The sequence below is a fragment of the Eumetopias jubatus genome, unplaced genomic scaffold (genome assembly GCF_037043125.1).
Source record: "Eumetopias jubatus isolate StellerSeaLion01/CBP00866 unplaced genomic scaffold, mEumJub1_p1.0 scaffold_1, whole genome shotgun sequence".
NCBI classification, from domain to species: Eukaryota; Metazoa; Chordata; class Mammalia; order Carnivora; family Otariidae; genus Eumetopias; species Eumetopias jubatus.
The window spans coordinates 14,276,827-14,295,463 of record NW_028274807.1 but is presented as its reverse complement, the minus strand read 5'-3'; the positions used below and the strand labels follow the sequence as shown (position 1 = coordinate 14,295,463).

Below are 18,637 nucleotides of genomic sequence, written 5' to 3'. Positions count from 1 at the left end.
CTTCAGTTTGCTGAAGCCTCAACTTGCCAAATTCTTGCGACAGCCGCTGACCAAAAGAATGAACTCTCACAAGGGTTCTGCCGGTGATCTTCTCTCATCAAGCCAAACTTCAGAAGGGAATTTGAAAAACAATGGCAGGGCAAGAATACTCAAAGTACCTACCCTCAGATTTTGAAACCAAAGACTTTTTTTTTAATTTTAATTTAACTCAAGTTTTAAAAACAAAATAAATCCAAAACCCCAACTTACTAAAATCAACCCCAATTCCAGAATCAGGTCATGGGGTCGGGAATAAGCGACATAACGCTGTTGACGGGTGCACTCATTCACTGACTCTCGCGGAACAAGAATGGGGTACCTGTGGAGCCACAGGAAGAAGACATAAGCTCAGTCCCAGGAAACAAACTCGGGACAAAGAGAGAGACAAGCCAGTAAGAAGAGTATCATGTGATTGCGGCCCACATGAAGATGTTTTCGGAGGGTCCTAGGGACCTGGAGGAGGGAGCTAGCTCTGCAGGGTTCCACCCAGGAAGGTTCCAAGGGGGCAGGCAGCATTCTGGTTGCTTCTTCTGGGAGGAGCATGAGGTTGCAAAGGGACAGGGAGAAAAGCTGTGAGCAGATGGGGCAGGGCATGGCTCACACGCAAGATTGGGGGAGCCCAAGAGCAGCTGACCAAGTGAGAGCTCTGAGTGCATTTCCACTCTGGGCAGCTTATGCCCTCTCTCACATGGAAAGGAAAGCCAGGGCTGGGTGGTGTGGGGGATGGTGACGTGGACGGCAGAGCTAGGACCCAGAGCCCCAGTGATTCCTGGCCCTTCTGTAGCTCTGTTATCTCTATCCACAAGCAAGAGACGGTGGCCTCTACCCATTTGACTCTCTCCAAAATGACAAACAGCAGGAGGCTTGCTGAAGCTCTCCGTGTGGGACAGGCTGGCTGGTGACCAAACACGTATTCCACAAGAACCCAAGTGCCCGGAACTGCGGAAATTAACAGGAAGCATGCATTCAGGAGGAACCAGCTCATCTCACTCACACATCTTTATGCCTACTGGCTCCAGTCCAGTGGCACACACACACACATACACACACACACACCCCTGCAAGGTCCACATCACAGCCGTACCTGGGTTGCTGCTGAGAAAGGCCAGGGGGCTCTCGCCGGGGTCCACGGGGCCGTCTGCTCGGTGCGGGGGGCAGGCTAGCAGCTCCACGCCTCCCTCGGGCTCAGGGTAGGTCCTCACCAGGAGGCCCAGGGACGGCTGCGTGAGGAAATCTTTGAGCACAGATGAGCTCAGGGCGCCTGCAGCACGATTATTGATCTCGAGAATCTCATCTCCCGCTTTCAGGCCTGCCAACGCGAGACGGAAAATGTTTAATTTCACACGCACATAAAAGCAGCATCTGCTGTGGCAGCGAGTCAGATCACAACAGCACAGAAGCGCCGAGAAAGGGCACGCGGAGCTCACTTGTCACGGGCCGCCCCGGCCCCGGTGCACACAGGTGCTCGTCCTCTACAGTGAGCGTCAGGTGACCACAGGGGCCTCGGTTTCGGAAGGTTCTGGACTTGGATCTGACAGCATGCCTACCTGTCCTGAACACACCAACTGAACACACTGACTCCGTCCCGAATCTGTATGCTCTGGGCATCAGCCAATTCCTCCTCACAAACGCTAATCCTAGCTGCCGTCCTCGGTTTTGAGGGGGAAAAAGTAGAACTGCTCTGATCACTGCGGTAAGTTCTGTACACGCGCGTGCTACAGCACACACATGTGGCACGGCCAGCTAACACCTCTTGATCACCGCCACGGAACCAGCTAGAGAACCAGCATGCAGGGAGCTGCTTCTGGCTACGACCACAGAAAAGCACTCGATCCCCAACACACTCTACAGGACCAAATATGATCACTTTGTGCCCTCCTCCCTTTGTTTAACTACATCAGGACCTCAGGCTGAGTTTGCAAAATGCACACCCATCTTTTGGAAGGTCCCCAAAGGTTCTGCTGCTTTTGCAAAGCACGCTGGGGGAGCTGCCAAAGTTGGGGACCTAAAGGACCAGCTGTGAACTAGGCCAACCCAAAAGAACAGGAGGTTTTGACTGACCCTGGGGCATTTTAACCCGGTTTCAAAGAACATGCCAGTGGTTTGAGAAAGGGAGAGGTTAGAGCAGAACGTGAAAGGAAATAAAAGTATTGTTTCAGCTAAGAAGAAAAAAAAGAGCCCAACTCTTACTTTATAGACTCGAGGGGAAAAGCAAACTTGACAAAGGAAGTGAGTGAAGGGCAAAGGTAGGGAACGAAATGCAGAAAGGAGAAGCCACTTGACTCCTCAGGCATCCAAGGATCCCACCCCTGATGCCTCAGAAAAGTGTTTCCAGAGAGACGTTCTCACTCCCCAGCTTCACCGAGTCACACCCCGTGGCCATCTGCGCTCGGGTTCCCAAACTACTTGACATCAATCCTGTATCAGAAAATACTCCAAGAAACATTTTGAGTGGGAAGGCAATGGCAGAGAAAGGAGAATACTTTTCTCTGTGTGGAGGTGGGATTCTAGGAAGCTAAACACTCCATTTTTAGGTAAAAGATTCTGGCATGACAGCATTTGAGTTGAAAATACAAAATTTCCCCCATGTGAAAAGTAGTGTTTTGTTTTGTTTTTTTAAGTCTTCTCTTGGAGACAACCCTTTTGGTTAGGTATTACAGGAGGTTATATAAAGAACAGAAGAGAAGACTTAAACATCTGTAAGTTTGTTGTTGTTTTTTTTTTTCCTTTAGAGGGAGAGGCATAGGGAGACAGAGAGAGAATCTCAAGCAGGCTCCACACTGAGCGCAGAGCCTGATGTGGGGCTTGATCTCATGACCCTGAGATCATAACCTGAGCCGAAATCAAGAGTCAGACGCCTAACCGACTGAGCCATCCAGGCACCCCAAGTTTGTTTCTTTCCTTAAAAGAATTCCCAGGCTTACTATGAATGGTGGAACAAAAGTGTGTAGTAGGATAAACGGTGACCCCTCAAAAAGATACGTCCATGTCCCAGAACCTGTGAATGGGACCTTATTTGGAAACAGGATCTTCACAGTTGTAATTAAATACATGAGCTTGAGATAGACCATGCTGGATGATCCGGTGGGCCCTAAAGCCACTGACAAATGTCCTTTGAAGAGACCCACAGAGAGAAGAGGAGCAGGACATGTAAAGCCAGGGGCAGCGACTGGGGTGAAGCTGCTGGAGGCCAAGGAACCCTTGGAGCCACCAAAGGCTGGAGGAGGCAAGGAGGGGCTCTATCCTAGAGACTTCAGAGGGGCACAGCCCTGCTGACACCTTCATTGCAGACTTCTGGCCTCCAGAATGGGGAGAGAATACATTTCTGTTGCTTTACACTCCCCAGTTCATGGTCGTTTGTCAGGCAGCCCGAGAAAAAGACTCCAGGCAGTTGTCTGAGTGACTTATTCTCAGTATTAGCACGTGAATGTGGGCAGCCCAGCAGAAGTGAGCCATGAGGTGCCCCGCCGGGGTCCTTCTGTCCCAATGTCCCCGTGAAACTGCTCTGTGACTGTGGGCATGTTATTGAGTCTCTCCCAGTCCCAGTTTCCTCCTACGTAAAAGCGATAATGCGCTCAGTGAGGTTAAGCACAGCATCTGGCACATTGAGGATCTATCTCACTAGATGTTAACTCTCATTAGTACATGGTAGAAGAAAATGGAAAGCTCTTCTTGCTCACAGAAAACCAGAGCCTGCTCAGAAGCAAGCCCATAACTGGCCGTGGCAAAGTGAAGTATCTAGAAGATGCTGAGAAAGAAGCACATGGCTTTCTCAACTGGGCTCTATGCAGTGTAGCCATCAGAAAAACACTTCGATGACAGCCAGTGAGATGCCAGATCCCAGCCTCAGATGACCCCAAGAAGGGGTCAGGCCCAAGCATGGCCAAGCCGATCAAAGAGAAGTGTAAAAGAACACACTTTGGTTCAAAAAGTCATTCTGTAAGTATAGCTGATGGGAGATCCAACAGAGGGATAAGTGGGTATTAAAGGGGGATTAACCATTAGCTCAAGACAAGCCAAAAGCCCAAGGTGGCCACCAAAAATAAATAAAAGACTTAGAACGTGATGGGCATCCAAGGTTGTCTATAAAGAATGAGGTAAAACAGCGAATGGACGCTGAAGGAGGAGAATGCTTCTTGATTAGAGATGTCCATGAAGACATCTTATGGTCCACAGTGAGCTCTCCATTATCCAGAGGTCTGCACATAGAGGCTAGACTTAACATTAAAAAAAAAACAACAACAGCAAAACCCACCACCCAAATATCTTTCTTGACACTGCCCTCTCCATGCCGGGTATTAGGATGGCATTTGTGGCCCCGGTGGACAAACGGGCATCACTCTTTATAGAGAACAGTGCGGTATGGGGCAAGTGAGTTGCAGCAGGCAGCCATTTGCTTTTATCTAACACCAGGGTTCCTGGATTCAAAGAACTAAAACAGGAAGTGAGTGATGCCGAGGCACCATATTTCCCCACCCCCAATGGGCACACTCATCGTGCTGCAAGAGATAACAATCAGGCCTTGGGTTTAAAGGTGAATAAGCCCTGCCACCTCTGCTCTTAGCTGAGATATAGCGTCAGACCCTGGCCTCCAGACTGCCTTTGGCCTTGAAAAGTATGGAAGGAAAATCCTCCTCTGTGAGAGCAGCAGATAAACGACTTTGACTTTATTTCCCATTTGTCACGCTTTTGCCATTTCTGTGCATAGTCAAGTCTGCAGGCTGCTCTTCTCCACAGCTTACAGCACAGGGGGAGGTAACAGGCTTCGGTGGCTCATAAGTCACGAACACCCAGAGCTAAGCTGTCCCCAGAATGGAAGGAGGTGGCAAGGTAGGGCACTCCACTATTTCCTCGGCTGCTCCGCTCAGCAGCCCTCAAATAGCATTACATCTAAGGCCAACTGCCCCAGATGTTTTGGTCTTCTCCATTCAGCAGGTATGATTTTGCCGCTGCCCGGATGAAACTAAGAATTCCATAACAAGGAGAATGAAAGGAAGGTGGGTTTTGAGCCCTACCTACCTGTCTGATGTGTTTATGCTAAGTATGGTAGGCTGGAAAGGGTCCTCCAAAACTCATGTCCACCCAGAATATCAGAAGGTGAGCTTATCTGGAAACAGGGTCTTTGCAGAGGTCATTAAGTTAAGATAAAATCATTCTGGATTAGGATGGGCCTCAAGGCGATGACCGGTATTCTTCTAAGAAGGCCACATAAAGACACAGAGAAACACAGAGAAGAAGGCCACATGACGACAGAGCAGAGATTAGAGGGAGGCAGCCACAGGCCAAGGAGTGTCGAGGACCACGAGCAACCACTGGAAGCAAGGACGAGGCATGGAACAGATTCTTCCCGCAGAGGCTCCAGAAGGAAACAGTCCATACCCTGATCCTGAACTTCTAGCCTCCTGAACTATATATAAAAGCGTAAGTTTCTGTTGTTTTTAATCACTCAGTTTGTGAGAATTTGTTACTGCAGCCCTAGGAAACCATCACAGGAAGCAAAAAAAAAAAAAAAAAAAAAAAAATCTAGGTTGAAAAGATTCTCTCTGAGCAGAACGAGGAAAGAGAGTTGGGGTTTCACAAGTAACCCAGACTCCAGTGAGCCCTTGTAGGGCTACAGGCGGGGTGTGGCAGCGAAGAGCTCTTTACGTGGGGCAAGACGACAGGATCCTGAACCCTCAGGTTCCCCAACTTCTGCAAAGATTCCTCCATCAGTGGGAGTAAGACGACATCCACTCTGAAGGACCTTTGCAGGCTCCTAATGCTCTGCTTCAGGAAAACCCCTAGGACTCCCATACCATCCTAGACGGTAGAGAGGGACAACCACATCAGATTAGAATGGAATTTCCCACTTGCCCCAAGGACATGGGCTCAGAATCGGATTTAAAAGCCAAGAATGTGACATTTCTTATACACTTGAGTTTAGAGAATAATATCCATATTCCCTGCAAGGGTTTTCAATGAGACAAGGTTCGAATAATCTGCACAGGTGAACTCTTGGGGCATATCTTTCTTATCCACCAACCAGAGACACCCCAAGGGGATTTTAAGAGAGGCAGACAGACAGACAACACAGCCAATGACTTACCCTTCTTGGAAGCTAAACCAGTTTCCTTTACACTATTCACGTAGAGCCTTCGAACACCATCTTCTTCCACAGAGGAAAGTGAAAACCCTAGAAAACACGAAGCCAGGATGGTAGGGCTCACACCTTCTGAATGTTTACCAAACAACAGGAAGTACCTGCTGTGAACAACGTATGTTCAGTGTTTTTGGTAACAGTTTGGAGCAATTGTTTTTCCTTGTTCATATTATTTTACAAAGCAGAGAAATGTATTTTAGATGAGTCTAAAAAAAAGTCACTACTGATAAAAATTAATGTTACCAGGTACATCTATCCTCATACCACCTACCTATCAGTTCAAGTAGAAGACAAGTAAATGCCATCACTTTATCTTTTTCCTTGTCCCCTCCACAGCACAAACAGAATGATCAGCTTATCTCACCTGGGTCCTCTTGACTTTTCTCAGCCAATCCTTGTCCTAGGATATGTTACAACTGAACATATGTATGGTGTGTGTTCCACCATATGTACTGCTGTATAGACACTCGTTTGATTTAATAAAATTCTGCAATGGGGATTCAGTAGCAACTCACTTGACAAATCTTATTTTCTATTGAAATGGATTGATTCCACATTCTACTAGTGTGTGATCAGAAGATCATCTTATTACCTATCCAGGCTTCCAGAGCCCAAAGACCATCAGCTAATTAATCTTGGGGTTGTTACACCCTTCAGAAACAAAGGGCAGAACAAGGCCCTGAGCTTGCAGGTGGTTTGGGGATCTGAGGTGCTCCTGATCCTGTGGCTACAAGCCCTGGTCACCTCTGTTTCTAGACAGTCTCACTATAACTCTTTCCTGATAGGGGTTCCTGGTGGGCTCAGTCAGCAAAGCATCTGACTCCTGATCTCAGTGTCATGAGTTTGAGCCCCACGTTGGGTGTAGAGATTACTTTAAAAAACAAAAACAAAACAAAACAAAAAAAACCCTCTTTCCTGATCCACCAGTGGAACATCCCAACCAATAACCTCTTTACCCTCAAGTAGAAGACATTGGCAAACACCCCTAAAGGACCAACGGGAATGAATGCAGCTGTAAAAATCCAAGATAATTTCAGGTCTGAGTAAAGAATAATCCCTAATATAGGTACTTACCTTAAGGCTGAAGGCAGAAAAAAACACACTGGTTTTAAAGAACAAATAAGCAAATAACAACAAAATAGAAGAAATGATTACAGGACGTGGACCCAGGGAGTCATCAAGACTTTTCAGGCCATGTCATAATGAACATGTGTTTTTCTGTTTCGTTCACAGGACCAGGAAAAAATACCCACACATGGGCAAAACTACCAACTGTCCTCGCCCACTCCGGTACCATAACTCCCTCAGACGGGGACAGCACAGGCCACACCCCGAGGACTTTCCGCTCTTCATTTTACTCTATTTTGAATTCCATTCGTACAGCAACTTGCAACTTTCCGATTATGTTTCAAGAAGCCGCACTCAAGTAAAAACCATTTTATACATGAGCTACTGAAGTGGACATTAGCCTTAACACAGGTCTATCTATCTGCGTTTCAGTACAGAAATTTTTTCCCTTTATCTGTTCGAATAGATGCAGACTCGGGCGCTAGGTCAAGAGAAAAAATAGATAAGATCCATTAAAATACAGGCATCTCCTTTCTGAAATGCTGTGACTCTATAACGTTTTGAGGCCACGTTTCTTTTTCTGTTAAAACTAAAGTGAGCAGCAAATGACAAGGTGCCAGGGGACAAGCCGCCTGAATGGAAGATACCGGAACAGGGGATGGTGGAGAGGCTGCTCCAAGCCTCCTTCAGCCAAAGTCAGTGGAGACGACTGAGCTATTTCTTTGCCCCTATGCCCTCGTTTCTTGGTCTTCTTTTTTTATTTTTTTATTATTATTTTTAAAGATCTTATTTATTTATTTGACAGAGAGAGATATAGCAAGAGAGGGAACCCAAGCAGGGGGAGTGGGAGAGGGAGAAGCACGCTTCCCGCCAAGCAGGGAGCCCAACGCGGGGCTCGATCCCAGGACCCTCAGACCATGACCTGAGCCGAAGGCAGACGCCCAACAACTGAGCCACCCAGGCGCCCCTTGGTCTCCTTTTTTTAATAACCAAAAGATAATAACAAAGACTACAGCTGACTATGAAACTGGCACTGGGCAAGCATGGCTCTGAGAAACAGACTGGACCCCTCAAGGTGGTGGGGGAGTCTCTGTGATAGGACTGCTGAAGAAAGCTTTAGCAATTTTTTCTGGAAGATCAGGCAAATGGAAGCCGACATGTACAAAGGTAAATAGCACTTTAGCTCTGTGCTGGAATTCATATCAGAAGACACCTGTTTGAGGAGTCAAGCAGAGAGGAGCCCCTCTTGGCGTTCAGAAAGGCAGCTCTCCCCACACTCAGCTATGCAGCAGACACCACCTAGGGCCCTCAGAGTCCCCAAGAGCAGCCTCCATTTCAAGATGCCAGTAGTGAGCACACTCGGGGAAAGGGGGATAATATCCATCTCCTACACTGACAAATATAAAGAAAATATGGTACATCCTACAGCAGGATTATTTTGAGGTCACTGAAGAACACAGTGATTTTAACAGTTAATCAGCAAAGTCGGGATTTTTTTTTCCTTTTAAATAGGATAGTAACAATCTTTTTTTTTTTAATTTTATTTATTTATTTGAGAGAGAGAAAGCGCATGAGAGCGGGGAAGGCCGGAGGGAGAAGCAGACTCCCTGCTGAGCAGGGAGCCCGATGTGGGGGCTCGATCCCAGGACTCCAGGATCATGACCTGAGCCGAAGGCAGTCACTTAACCGACTGAGCCACCCAGGTGCCCCTATGATAGTAACAATCTTAATTCCTGACCAACAAATGTAATACAGCCCCCAAATGATTGCCGACGGGAGGCAGAGGGAGTTACTGGATATAAACCCAATGTACCCACCCCATCAGAAGGCTCTCAGTTACAAAGATGAGGAGGCACTATGAGTGGCAATAATGCTCTCGAGAATGAAGTGATTAAAACTAAGAAAAGAAACCAAGGAGACAAAGTCCTGTGATGAACAACCAGAAGGTTCCTCATACTAAAATCTATAGCCAAAGAAAAATCATGACAGCATCAGAAACAGCAGGGAAGTACCCAAAATCAGATTCCAGGATATAGCGAAATTCAGAGAATGGGACAAGGGGAGACACCTCTGATTGAAATGGTTCACACCACCAGAAACACAACAGCGGAAGTCCCTGGAGAAAAAGGAACGGACGTTCCTTAAATGATGCATCCTTCCACTTCAAGGCGGCCGAGGCGATCATACTTAATCTCATAACCATCTGAATTAATTTCAACAAGGTCTGCAAACCACCTGCAGGCTCAGGTGGCGGGAAAGGCAACTGGGAGAAATTAAGAAGCGTCGGATCTTTCCATTGGTTCAGTCAGCTGGATTATTAAGTGCTATTTCCCTCCCTAAAGTGTTCCAAGATAGAAGGCAGCATGTGGTCTGTAGTTAGCTTTTTGTGCGTTGGTGCGTGCTGGTAACTTTGACATTTACCGCACACAATATATACTGAGCTCAATATACAGCAGGAAGCCACACTTGCTGGGTGCTAGTGTTAGGTACAGATGCGCTGAATTTAGAATCCTTGGTCATTCTGAGGTCGGAGGCAACCAGGTCTCTTAGGATTGGGGGACTCTTTAACTTCTCCAGTCAATACGCCATTGGAAGGCCTTACGCCAACATGAACTGGGCCCTCAGAATAAAGGGTCGAGCTAAGGTTATGAGCCACACATAGCAGGCTCTAGAAAGTGCAATCCAGGATCCCAGTACAGTTGGCTGCTGACAGTCATGTGAGGACAGAAATTGAGACTAAGTATTGAGAACCCCGCCGTGTGACCTTGGCACACCTGCACGCATGAGCTTTCGTAGTTTACAAAAGCGGTGGTGGTCCATAGCAGATTGGAACTGAAAACAAAACAAAAAACCCTGCTTCTTTAGGACTAACATCAGATAGTTTGAGAAGCACTGTTGACAAGACGTTCTGAGTGGATGCCTGACGTGCTGTAACACCTTCAGCGTGGAAATGTAAATGGGTTGTCATGTCAATAAAAAAAAAAAATCTAACAAGTATAGCAGTTTTATGCCCCGTTTCTGAGTCCAAGTACCAGTCAACCTTAGAGTTCCGTATCAGGAGCTTGAAATTCACCCTCTCCTGCTTCTTGCTGCTTAAAGAGAAAAGAGTTAAGTTTCACGGTGCATCCTCCTTTGGAGAACCCACTTATTTATAGCACTGCTACCCATTACTGCTTTAATTACCAAGGTCACACTTCTGATGCATAATAAGCCCTTCACAGACATTTATCCTTTGCCACCAAAAATGTCCTCTGGGTTTATGATGTCTTTAGTTTTAGGGTCAAGAAGGAAAGAGCAGGAAGGTGTCATGCAAGTGACCAGGGTTCAAAATTAGGTTCTCTTCATTAAGCCAAATCATCTTGGGAGCATTCGGAGATGAAGACTGGGCGCCTGTGGGAGCGAGTGCAGAAGGACTCTGCTATTCCCGCTGCTCAGGAAAGGATTTGAAGATGCTCAAATGCTAAAAAGCCAAATAACTTAATTCAGAGAGAAACTGTAAATGAGCAGATACAGGAGGCTCATGTCTTTCCAGGACCTCTTCCTTCCTGCACAGAGCAGGGCTACGCTTCTCTGCCCCCTGGAGGAAGCTGGGGGCCGTGCGCCCTGCTCTAACAATAAACCATCGGGTGCACCAGCACCTGGCTTACCACCTTCTCTCTTTCCCTCTGCCAAGACACGGACGATGCCCCAGGTGGCAGCCGCTATGGCCCGTGTCCCAGAGGGAGGACAACATAAAGAGTCCCAGCCAACCCACAAAGGATGCGTGGTGAATTTAGGAAGCACATTTCCCTGTCTGGAGCTACCTCAGCCAACCCCACCACTCCTGACTAATATCGCAGGACGGATTTCCCCACGTCTTCTACTCAAGCACCAACTCCACTGCTATTCAAATCATACCTAAGTAGTCTGAAACATATGGAAGGGATGATATATTCAACTATGCCAGAACGCGGGCAACTGTGTGGAAAAGCGTTAACATGGCAACGCTCACTACTGGTCTTTGAAAGGCCTGCTTACAAGTTTGGCCCCTGGCTGGCATCCGGGAACTTGGATTTTGGGTGGGTTCCCAACACCCTCATGAGGCCCACTGGGCCTCGCATGTGTACAAATAATGTGGTTTATGCTGAACACCTGCTTTCCGCCTGGGAGTCCGAGGCTTTGGTACACGCTAGGCAGAGGGTGTCTATGTGACTGACTGGGCACTGAGTCTCCAACAAGCTTCCCCACTGGACACAGACCCCATGCGCTGTCCGCTTGTGAATTAAGGCCGTCCTGTGTGACTGGGGGTCTCTTGGAAGCTTGTACCCCGTTTCCTCAGATGTCACCCCATGTGCCTTTCCCCTTTACTGATGTCGCTTTGTACAGTTTCCCTGTAGTAAGTCATGGTCATGAGTAGGACTATAAGCTGAGTCCTACAGGTCCTCTTAGTGAATCAGCAAATCTAGGGGTGGTCTTGGGGACGCCTCCCCCCACAACACCAAAATGAGTTCTTTTAACATGATTCATTGGGGAAGGGAGAATAATGAGTATATTTGAGGGAGAGAGGTATGAAAAGATAATTTCTTCATTATTAAGGGTATACCACAAGATAAAGTAATCTGTTCCCGATATAGGCATTTCCTTTTTATGACAGTTGAACCCTGCTAATTAAGGCTATGAAATTTAGGCTGAAGTCTTCACCGTACCCACAGTTAAGATCTCTTTTTTCCCGACTTTGACTGCTCTGTTTCTAGCACAGAAGCCAGATGTGCTGTTTTAAATAGGCCCCAAAGGCATTTTACTGAATTGTAAATAAGTGCACATTTACACAGGAATTGCTTTAACTTGAAAAACACCAGAGATCAAAGAAAAATAAACGTACCGTAATTATCACTGGCCGTATCTGACTTCTCAATCTGGATGTTCTGAGTGACTTTTGGACAAATTTCAATTTCTTTGTACAGCTGAAAAGTGACAAAGAGGAGCCTGATGAGGATTTCATTATAAATAACGTATTAGGAATAGACATCATTTTCTAAGTCTATTTTTTTTGCCACTGACACTTGAAAGTAAAGTCTCATCATATCCCAGTCTTTTTATTGAACTGAATCCATTAAGAATCACAACAGAAATGTTAAAACTCATATTCCCAAACTTGGCTACAGTTCCAGTTCCTAAACAATTCCTCAACACCACTCTATGTCTTTTCCCACCCAGTATCTCTCACAGACCCGAAAAATAAATTTGCTAAAGTAATCAAAAATCTCCAGTACTCAGGCCACCTGGGGTGGCTCAGTCGGTTAAGCGTCCGACTCTTGATGTCAGCTCAGGTCATGGTCTCAGGGTTGTGAGATCAAGCCCCCACCTCCATCCAGCTCTGCGCTGGGTGTGGAGCCTGCTTCAGATGCTCTCCCTTCCTCTCTCACTGCCCCCACCCCCCCCGCCAAAAAGAAAAGAAATCTCTGGTACTGGGGAACAAAATTATTAAAAGCAGGAAGAGGCTATAAAGATCTTGACTAGGGACTCCTAGAAATAGAAGAGAAATCTCTGTGCTTCTCATTCTCTTCTGTTCACAAACCATTTTTGCCCAAAAACAGTCACAGTAGCACAAATAGGTGGCAACAAGTTAAAGTACTGAAATGGACAGAAAATTATATAAATACAGGGTATTCTCATTTAGCCACTGGATCATACCGAATTAGCTAGAAAACTAAAGCACATAAATTAATCAGTTCTCTAGAAACCCAAGAAAGCCTGGGGGGGGGGGGAAGGGTAAAAAAAAAAAAGCTGTAGTTCACATGCCAGAAACTTTATTTCAGTTTACTTTAATTCATTTTCACTTGGAAGTACCAAACCTTACTTCTTAGGTAAGCAAGTCAAAGGCCATTTCCAAAAATTATGATAAATATTCCAAAACAAATATGTGTGTCAAAGCTCATATGGAACGTAAAAACTATCATTCAATTTTGAAATGCAAATCTATTTGTGCCAAGGTCAATAACAGAAGGCTGTCCTTTAGCACGGAAGGGAAGTCTTGGTGGTTATCTAAACTTGCTCCCATCTCTGACTACAGGGTCATTCCTCTGGAAATAATGTAATTCAGGCAAGTAGAAAAGAATGGTAGTTTCCTTCTCTTCCCTTTCTTAGGGCAGCTGACAGGTGGGAGAGGTGAATCCGAAGCTTGGGACTCAGGAGCCTGGAAAAAGGGCCACTGTAACACAAAGCCAAGGGAAGCAGAGGCCTGGGACCACTGACCACCCAGCCCGGGGCCTCTAGAACACCCTCACTCAATACAACTTCCGACAAATGCAGTGTGTTAGGGGTGTAATTTCATGTGGGTTTTTTTGTTTTTTAAATCTTCTTATACTTCAGAAAAATGTTCATACAAATACACTCTACAAATCAGAAGAAATCAATTATAAAACTGATCTTTAGTTCAGAAAATACGGTCACTAAAGTTATAAATACCAAACATACTAATGTCTTATGCCATGTTTTAGAACACCACGGAATGCTCAATAAAATGCCATGAATTGTGTTCACTTCAAGTTGCTTTGAGCCTTAGTTTTTACTTTTTTTTAATTTAAATTCAATTAGCCAACAGAGAGTACATCATTAGTTTCAGATATAGTATTCAGTTAATCCATCAGTTGTGTGTAACACCCAGTGCTCATCACTTCACCCTTTTTCAAAATTTCCTTGAGAGCCAAACTCTTACCCTAGGTGGCAGTATACCACTGTCTGTTCCAATCATGTCTGGAAAGTTCCAAGTGGTTTCCACAGATCCAGTGGGAACACAGCTTTTGAATAATCTTTCTATCTTTCATAATATTGCCTCCTACTTTTCTCTGGATTGGTGTGAAAGCCACTGTGTCTTTCACCAGCCTCAGACAATAACTTAGTGTCATCTAGGTAAGGCCCTTGGCCACAGTCCTTTCTTAGGGTACTTAGACTAATATCGTGTTTAGTGAAAAGCACTCATAAAATATATCAAAATCTCGAGAAGGGTCTGCACTTTAAAATATATTTTCAGTGCAACGACAATCAATATCTGAAACTAGAATTGCTAAAATTTTGTACTTTTATACAAACATCTTTAACAGTGAAGCATCACACACATTCCCTTTATTTTATTAAATCAATGATGTTGCATGCTCTCCCTCTTTTCAAACACCTTTATTTTATTAAATCAATGATGTTGCACGCTCTCCCTCTTTTCAAACACCAAATTAAAAGGTCATCAGATTTTTTAAAAAATATTTTATTTATTTATTCATGAGAGACAGAGGGGGAGAGAGAGAGAGAGAAGCAGAGGGAGAAGCAGGCTCCCAAGGAGCAGGGAGCCCGATGCGGGACTCCATCCCAGGACCCTGGGATCATGACCTGAGCTGAAGGCAGACACTTAACCATCTGAGCCACCCAGGCTCCCCAAAAGGTCATCAGATTTAAAAACAAGAAACAAAACAAAAAAAAAAAACTTGATTACCAGGTATTCGAGTTATCATGAAGTCACAATCCTTCGTTACCCCATCTCCTTTGGGGACCCTGGTCCAAGCCAGCATCACCCACCGCCCCGGCCACCGCTCACTAGCCCCCTGCCCGCTCTCAGCTCCTTCTTATGCCCTACGGTCCACTAGCCACACATCAGCCACATGAGCCTACTAAAAACAAGTCCATGAATGTCCTTCCTCCCCTGGGGTTTCCCCTCTCACCTAGGCCCTACATGGCCCATCTGGTTCCCTTCCTCCCTCCTCTCCTGCATCCTCAAGCCTCCCTCCCCAGCCCCCTCACTTGCCCTCCTCACACACAAGCAAACCACCTCCACTCCTGCCGCCCGCCCCGACAAGGCCTCACCCAGCTCTGTTCCCTCAGCCCAGAACACTTGCCTCCAAAGTACCTCTACGACTCATTCTCTCACCTCACTGCCTGTTCACACATCAAGCCAAACACAGCTAAAGGAGCGGTGCCCTCTGCTTCTGGATGCCCCCAACTCTCTTTCCTCTTGATCTAACCTTTTCTCTTCAAGCTCTTCACATCCTCTGAAATATCATGAGTTTACAGGTTTTTGTGCAAAAAATTTATATATTTTTATATCTGTCTCCACAAACTTGAATATAGGTTCCACAAGGAGCAGAGATTTTTCCATCTTTTTTTTTTTTTTAAGTAGGCTCCATGCCCAATGTGGGACTTGAAGTCAAGACCCCAAGATCAAGAATCCCATGCTTTATGGGCTTAGCCAGCCAGGCGCCCCTAGGAGAAGGGATTTTTGATTACATTATCACAGAAGTGCTAAATAAATATGTGCTGGATAAGGAAATCAGTTAATCAGTGTTTCTGTAAACTCTTTCTTCCCCCCTGTCACTTTAAGAAAAACACACTTAACATGGGTTTTGAAAAGCCAGTGCTTCTCATTCATTATCATTCTGTCAATGGGGCCTAAGAACCAAATACGAAAAAGTAGCCAAACAGGTACCACTTATACTAGAATGTAACCAGCAAAGCAGATGAGCAGATGACTGACGTGTCATGGCCAGTCACAAGCAAGAGGATCCCCTAAGCCACTGAATGAACAGACCAGACCCCCCAGGTCTTTAAAATCTAGCGCACACTTTTGCTAATAACTCTCGGCTTTATTATGAAAGAAGGCTGGGTAAAACGATGTCAGAGAATAAGCATATTGGGACAGTCATCTATAAATCAGTTCCTTTTGAGGAAACGACTTCATACATCTGTGAGCTTCCCTGGTCTGTCAAAAATAAAATGGAGGAGGGGCGCCTGGGTGGCTCAGTCAGTTAAGCATCTGCCTTCGGCTCAGGTCATGATCCCAGGGTCCTGGGATTGAGCCCCACATCGGGCTCCTTGCTCAGTGGGGAGCCTGCTTCTCCCTCTCCCTCTGCCTGCCATTCCTCCTACTTGTACGTGCATGCTCTCTGACAAATAAATAAAATCTTTAAAAAATAATAAAAAAAAAATGCAGTTGGGCATCGGGAACCAATCAACCATGTGCGGTCTGACGCTTGTTCAGTGAGGGTCAACACTTTGAAATCTGTAAACTCTCAAAAAGCCTCCAGGAGCACTGTGTGTTCAAACACCCCCTGCCTTGGAATGACATTAGAACCAGTTGATGGCCTGTACCAGGGATCAGAAACCAGGGACCCCTGGGCAGAATTCAAGGGGGGGTGTAAACTTACATGGTGAAAAAAAAAAAAAATGACATCTTTATATTCACTAACCAGTAACTGAACCTTAGCATTTGAAGCAACTGAAACCTCCAATCATAAATAAATGTAGGCAACAAATATAGGAGTATTAGCAGCTGCTGTGACCTGTCACAAGTAAAAATTAGTTATTTTCCAGTCACATTCTAGCTGCCACTACTATCTCAAAGTGTTATTCATGCTCATCACGACTTCAAAACAGTGGTAGCTATCAGACCTACCGCTAGCTCTTATTATTTAATGAGCCAATAAATAAGCACATATATTATCTATAATTTTAAGAATGTTTTGATAATTATTTCAACATAATTAGGCCATAGGTAATCCTATGTATTTTGTTTCATGCAGGCTTTACCAAGTTTCCCAAGCTATCTTAAGTTCAGGGGTGCCTGGGTGGCTCAGTCAGTTAAGCATCTGCCTTGGACTCAGGTCATGATCCCAGGGTCCTGGAATCGAGCCCCATGTGGGGCTCCCGGCTCAGTGGGGAGTCTGCTTCTCCCTCTCCCGCTGCCCCTCCCCCCTCATGTGCTCTCTCTCAAATAAATAAAATCTTAAAAAGAACAAAAAAGTTCAGAATCTGGTAAAAACAGAGATGTTAGTAAGCAATACTCACTTGCAATCTGAACAATAAAATTAATGAGTCTACGGCATTTGCTTCCTCAGGGATCTCTGAGCTGGAGACCTTTGGCAATGAGCAAGAAAGAATACCATGCTCTCTTTGCATTTTAGATTCTTTTAAAAATTATAATTAGAACATCTGTCCAGCAACTGTAGATACAAACAGACTAAGCTTGGCACACCTCCGTCTCCTATACTGGATGAACCACACAATGGCCAAGACTCAAAAGTAGTAAGTGAGTCGATATCATTTCAAAAGATGTGTCTCAGGCACATACTATGTGTGAGATACTAGGGACACGGAAGTTGGTCAGGTGCAATATATGAAAGTCATAACCACCACGATGCAAACACATGGATGATCTAGCAGCTATTCCAATCTTATCGGCAACACGTGTTCCTTTTTTAAGTAAGGAACAGGGTTTTCTTTCCTCTGCTCAGAGAGAACAAAGTTGGGGCTCTTCCACATGCCAGAGGTGGGTAAAAATAAATCAGCTACTCTCCTTTAAAAGTTCCCTCTTCTGTTAACACTTAATTATTTAGGCAATGGTTGAAAACAGACTGGTCTTGATCCTCTTCCATTGATTGCATGGCTTGGAAAAGCACTGAGAAGACACCCCATCTCCGATTTCATTAGCGACGCTTAAAGGGACACGAGGGAACATTTCAGGATGACGGAAATTTCTAAGCTAGGACTGTAGCACTGGAAACAGGACGGTATACATGGGTTAGAAGTCCTCGAATGGTGTGCTTCCAACTCACCGAGCTTTAGCGTATATAAAGTGAACGTCAAAAAAATAAGTTGACTGAAAACGAAATTCCCTACTAAATTTTAAATCACCCTTCTCCTTTTCAGGGAGAGACTACAGGGTCTAAGTTTCCAGTTCTGCTTTCTGTGGTGCAACCGCGTCTGAAGTCATGCTATCACTCGCATTTCTGTGGCAAGCAGCTCAGTGGCCCCCAGAGGAATGACTTAGTGCAGAGAGGGAAGAACGAAGTCCAAGACAGAGGCGCCTTGCTCCCCAAATGGCTCTTTCCTGGAACTGAAAAATGTATCACTCGGCTAACAAAAAAGGAACTTGTCGGTGTCTTGTTACCATGACCATCTTTACTGAGCATCTACTATGTGCACCATGATCTCTAATCTTTGCAAAATCCTAGAAATTAAGCACAGTTGATTCTTGAACAACATGGGTTTGAAATGCATGGGTTCATAGAATTTCTTCAGGCCTGCAAAAGCAATTTCTCTCCCTTATGACTTTTTTTTTTAAGGATTTTATTTATTTATTTGAGATTGAGAGATACAGAGAGAGAGAGAGAGAGAGCATGAGCAGGGGGAGAGGCAGAGGGAGAGGGAGAAGCAGACTCCCCGCTGAGCCAGAAGCCCGATGTGGGGCTCGATCCCAGGACTCTGACCTGAGCTGAAGACAGATGCTTAACCATCTGAGCCACCCAGGTGCCCTATGACTTCAAAAAAAAAAGATTTTATTTATTTATTTGAGAGAGGGCATGAGCAGGGGGAGCAGCAGAGTGAGAGGGACAAACAGACTCCCCAGTGAGTGTGGAGCCCCGACGC

At 45.5% G+C, this 18,637-nt stretch overlaps 1 protein-coding gene across 5 annotated transcripts in view; it reads right to left on the bottom strand.

The window, feature by feature from the left end:
* The window catches only part of TIAM1 (TIAM Rac1 associated GEF 1), a 193,032-nt gene that overhangs the window by 55,062 nt on the left and 119,333 nt on the right, over positions 1-18,637 (bottom strand). For all 5 annotated transcript variants that reach the window (XM_028114430.2, XM_028114412.2, XM_028114443.2 and 2 more), the window contains 3 exons: positions 12,108-12,189; positions 6,125-6,211; positions 1,124-1,348 (listed from right to left, as the gene is read on the bottom strand). In XM_028114430.2, coding sequence (XP_027970231.1) covers positions 1,124-1,348; positions 6,125-6,211; positions 12,108-12,189 — 394 coding nt within the window. The remainder of the gene's footprint in view (positions 1-1,123; positions 1,349-6,124; positions 6,212-12,107; positions 12,190-18,637) is intronic.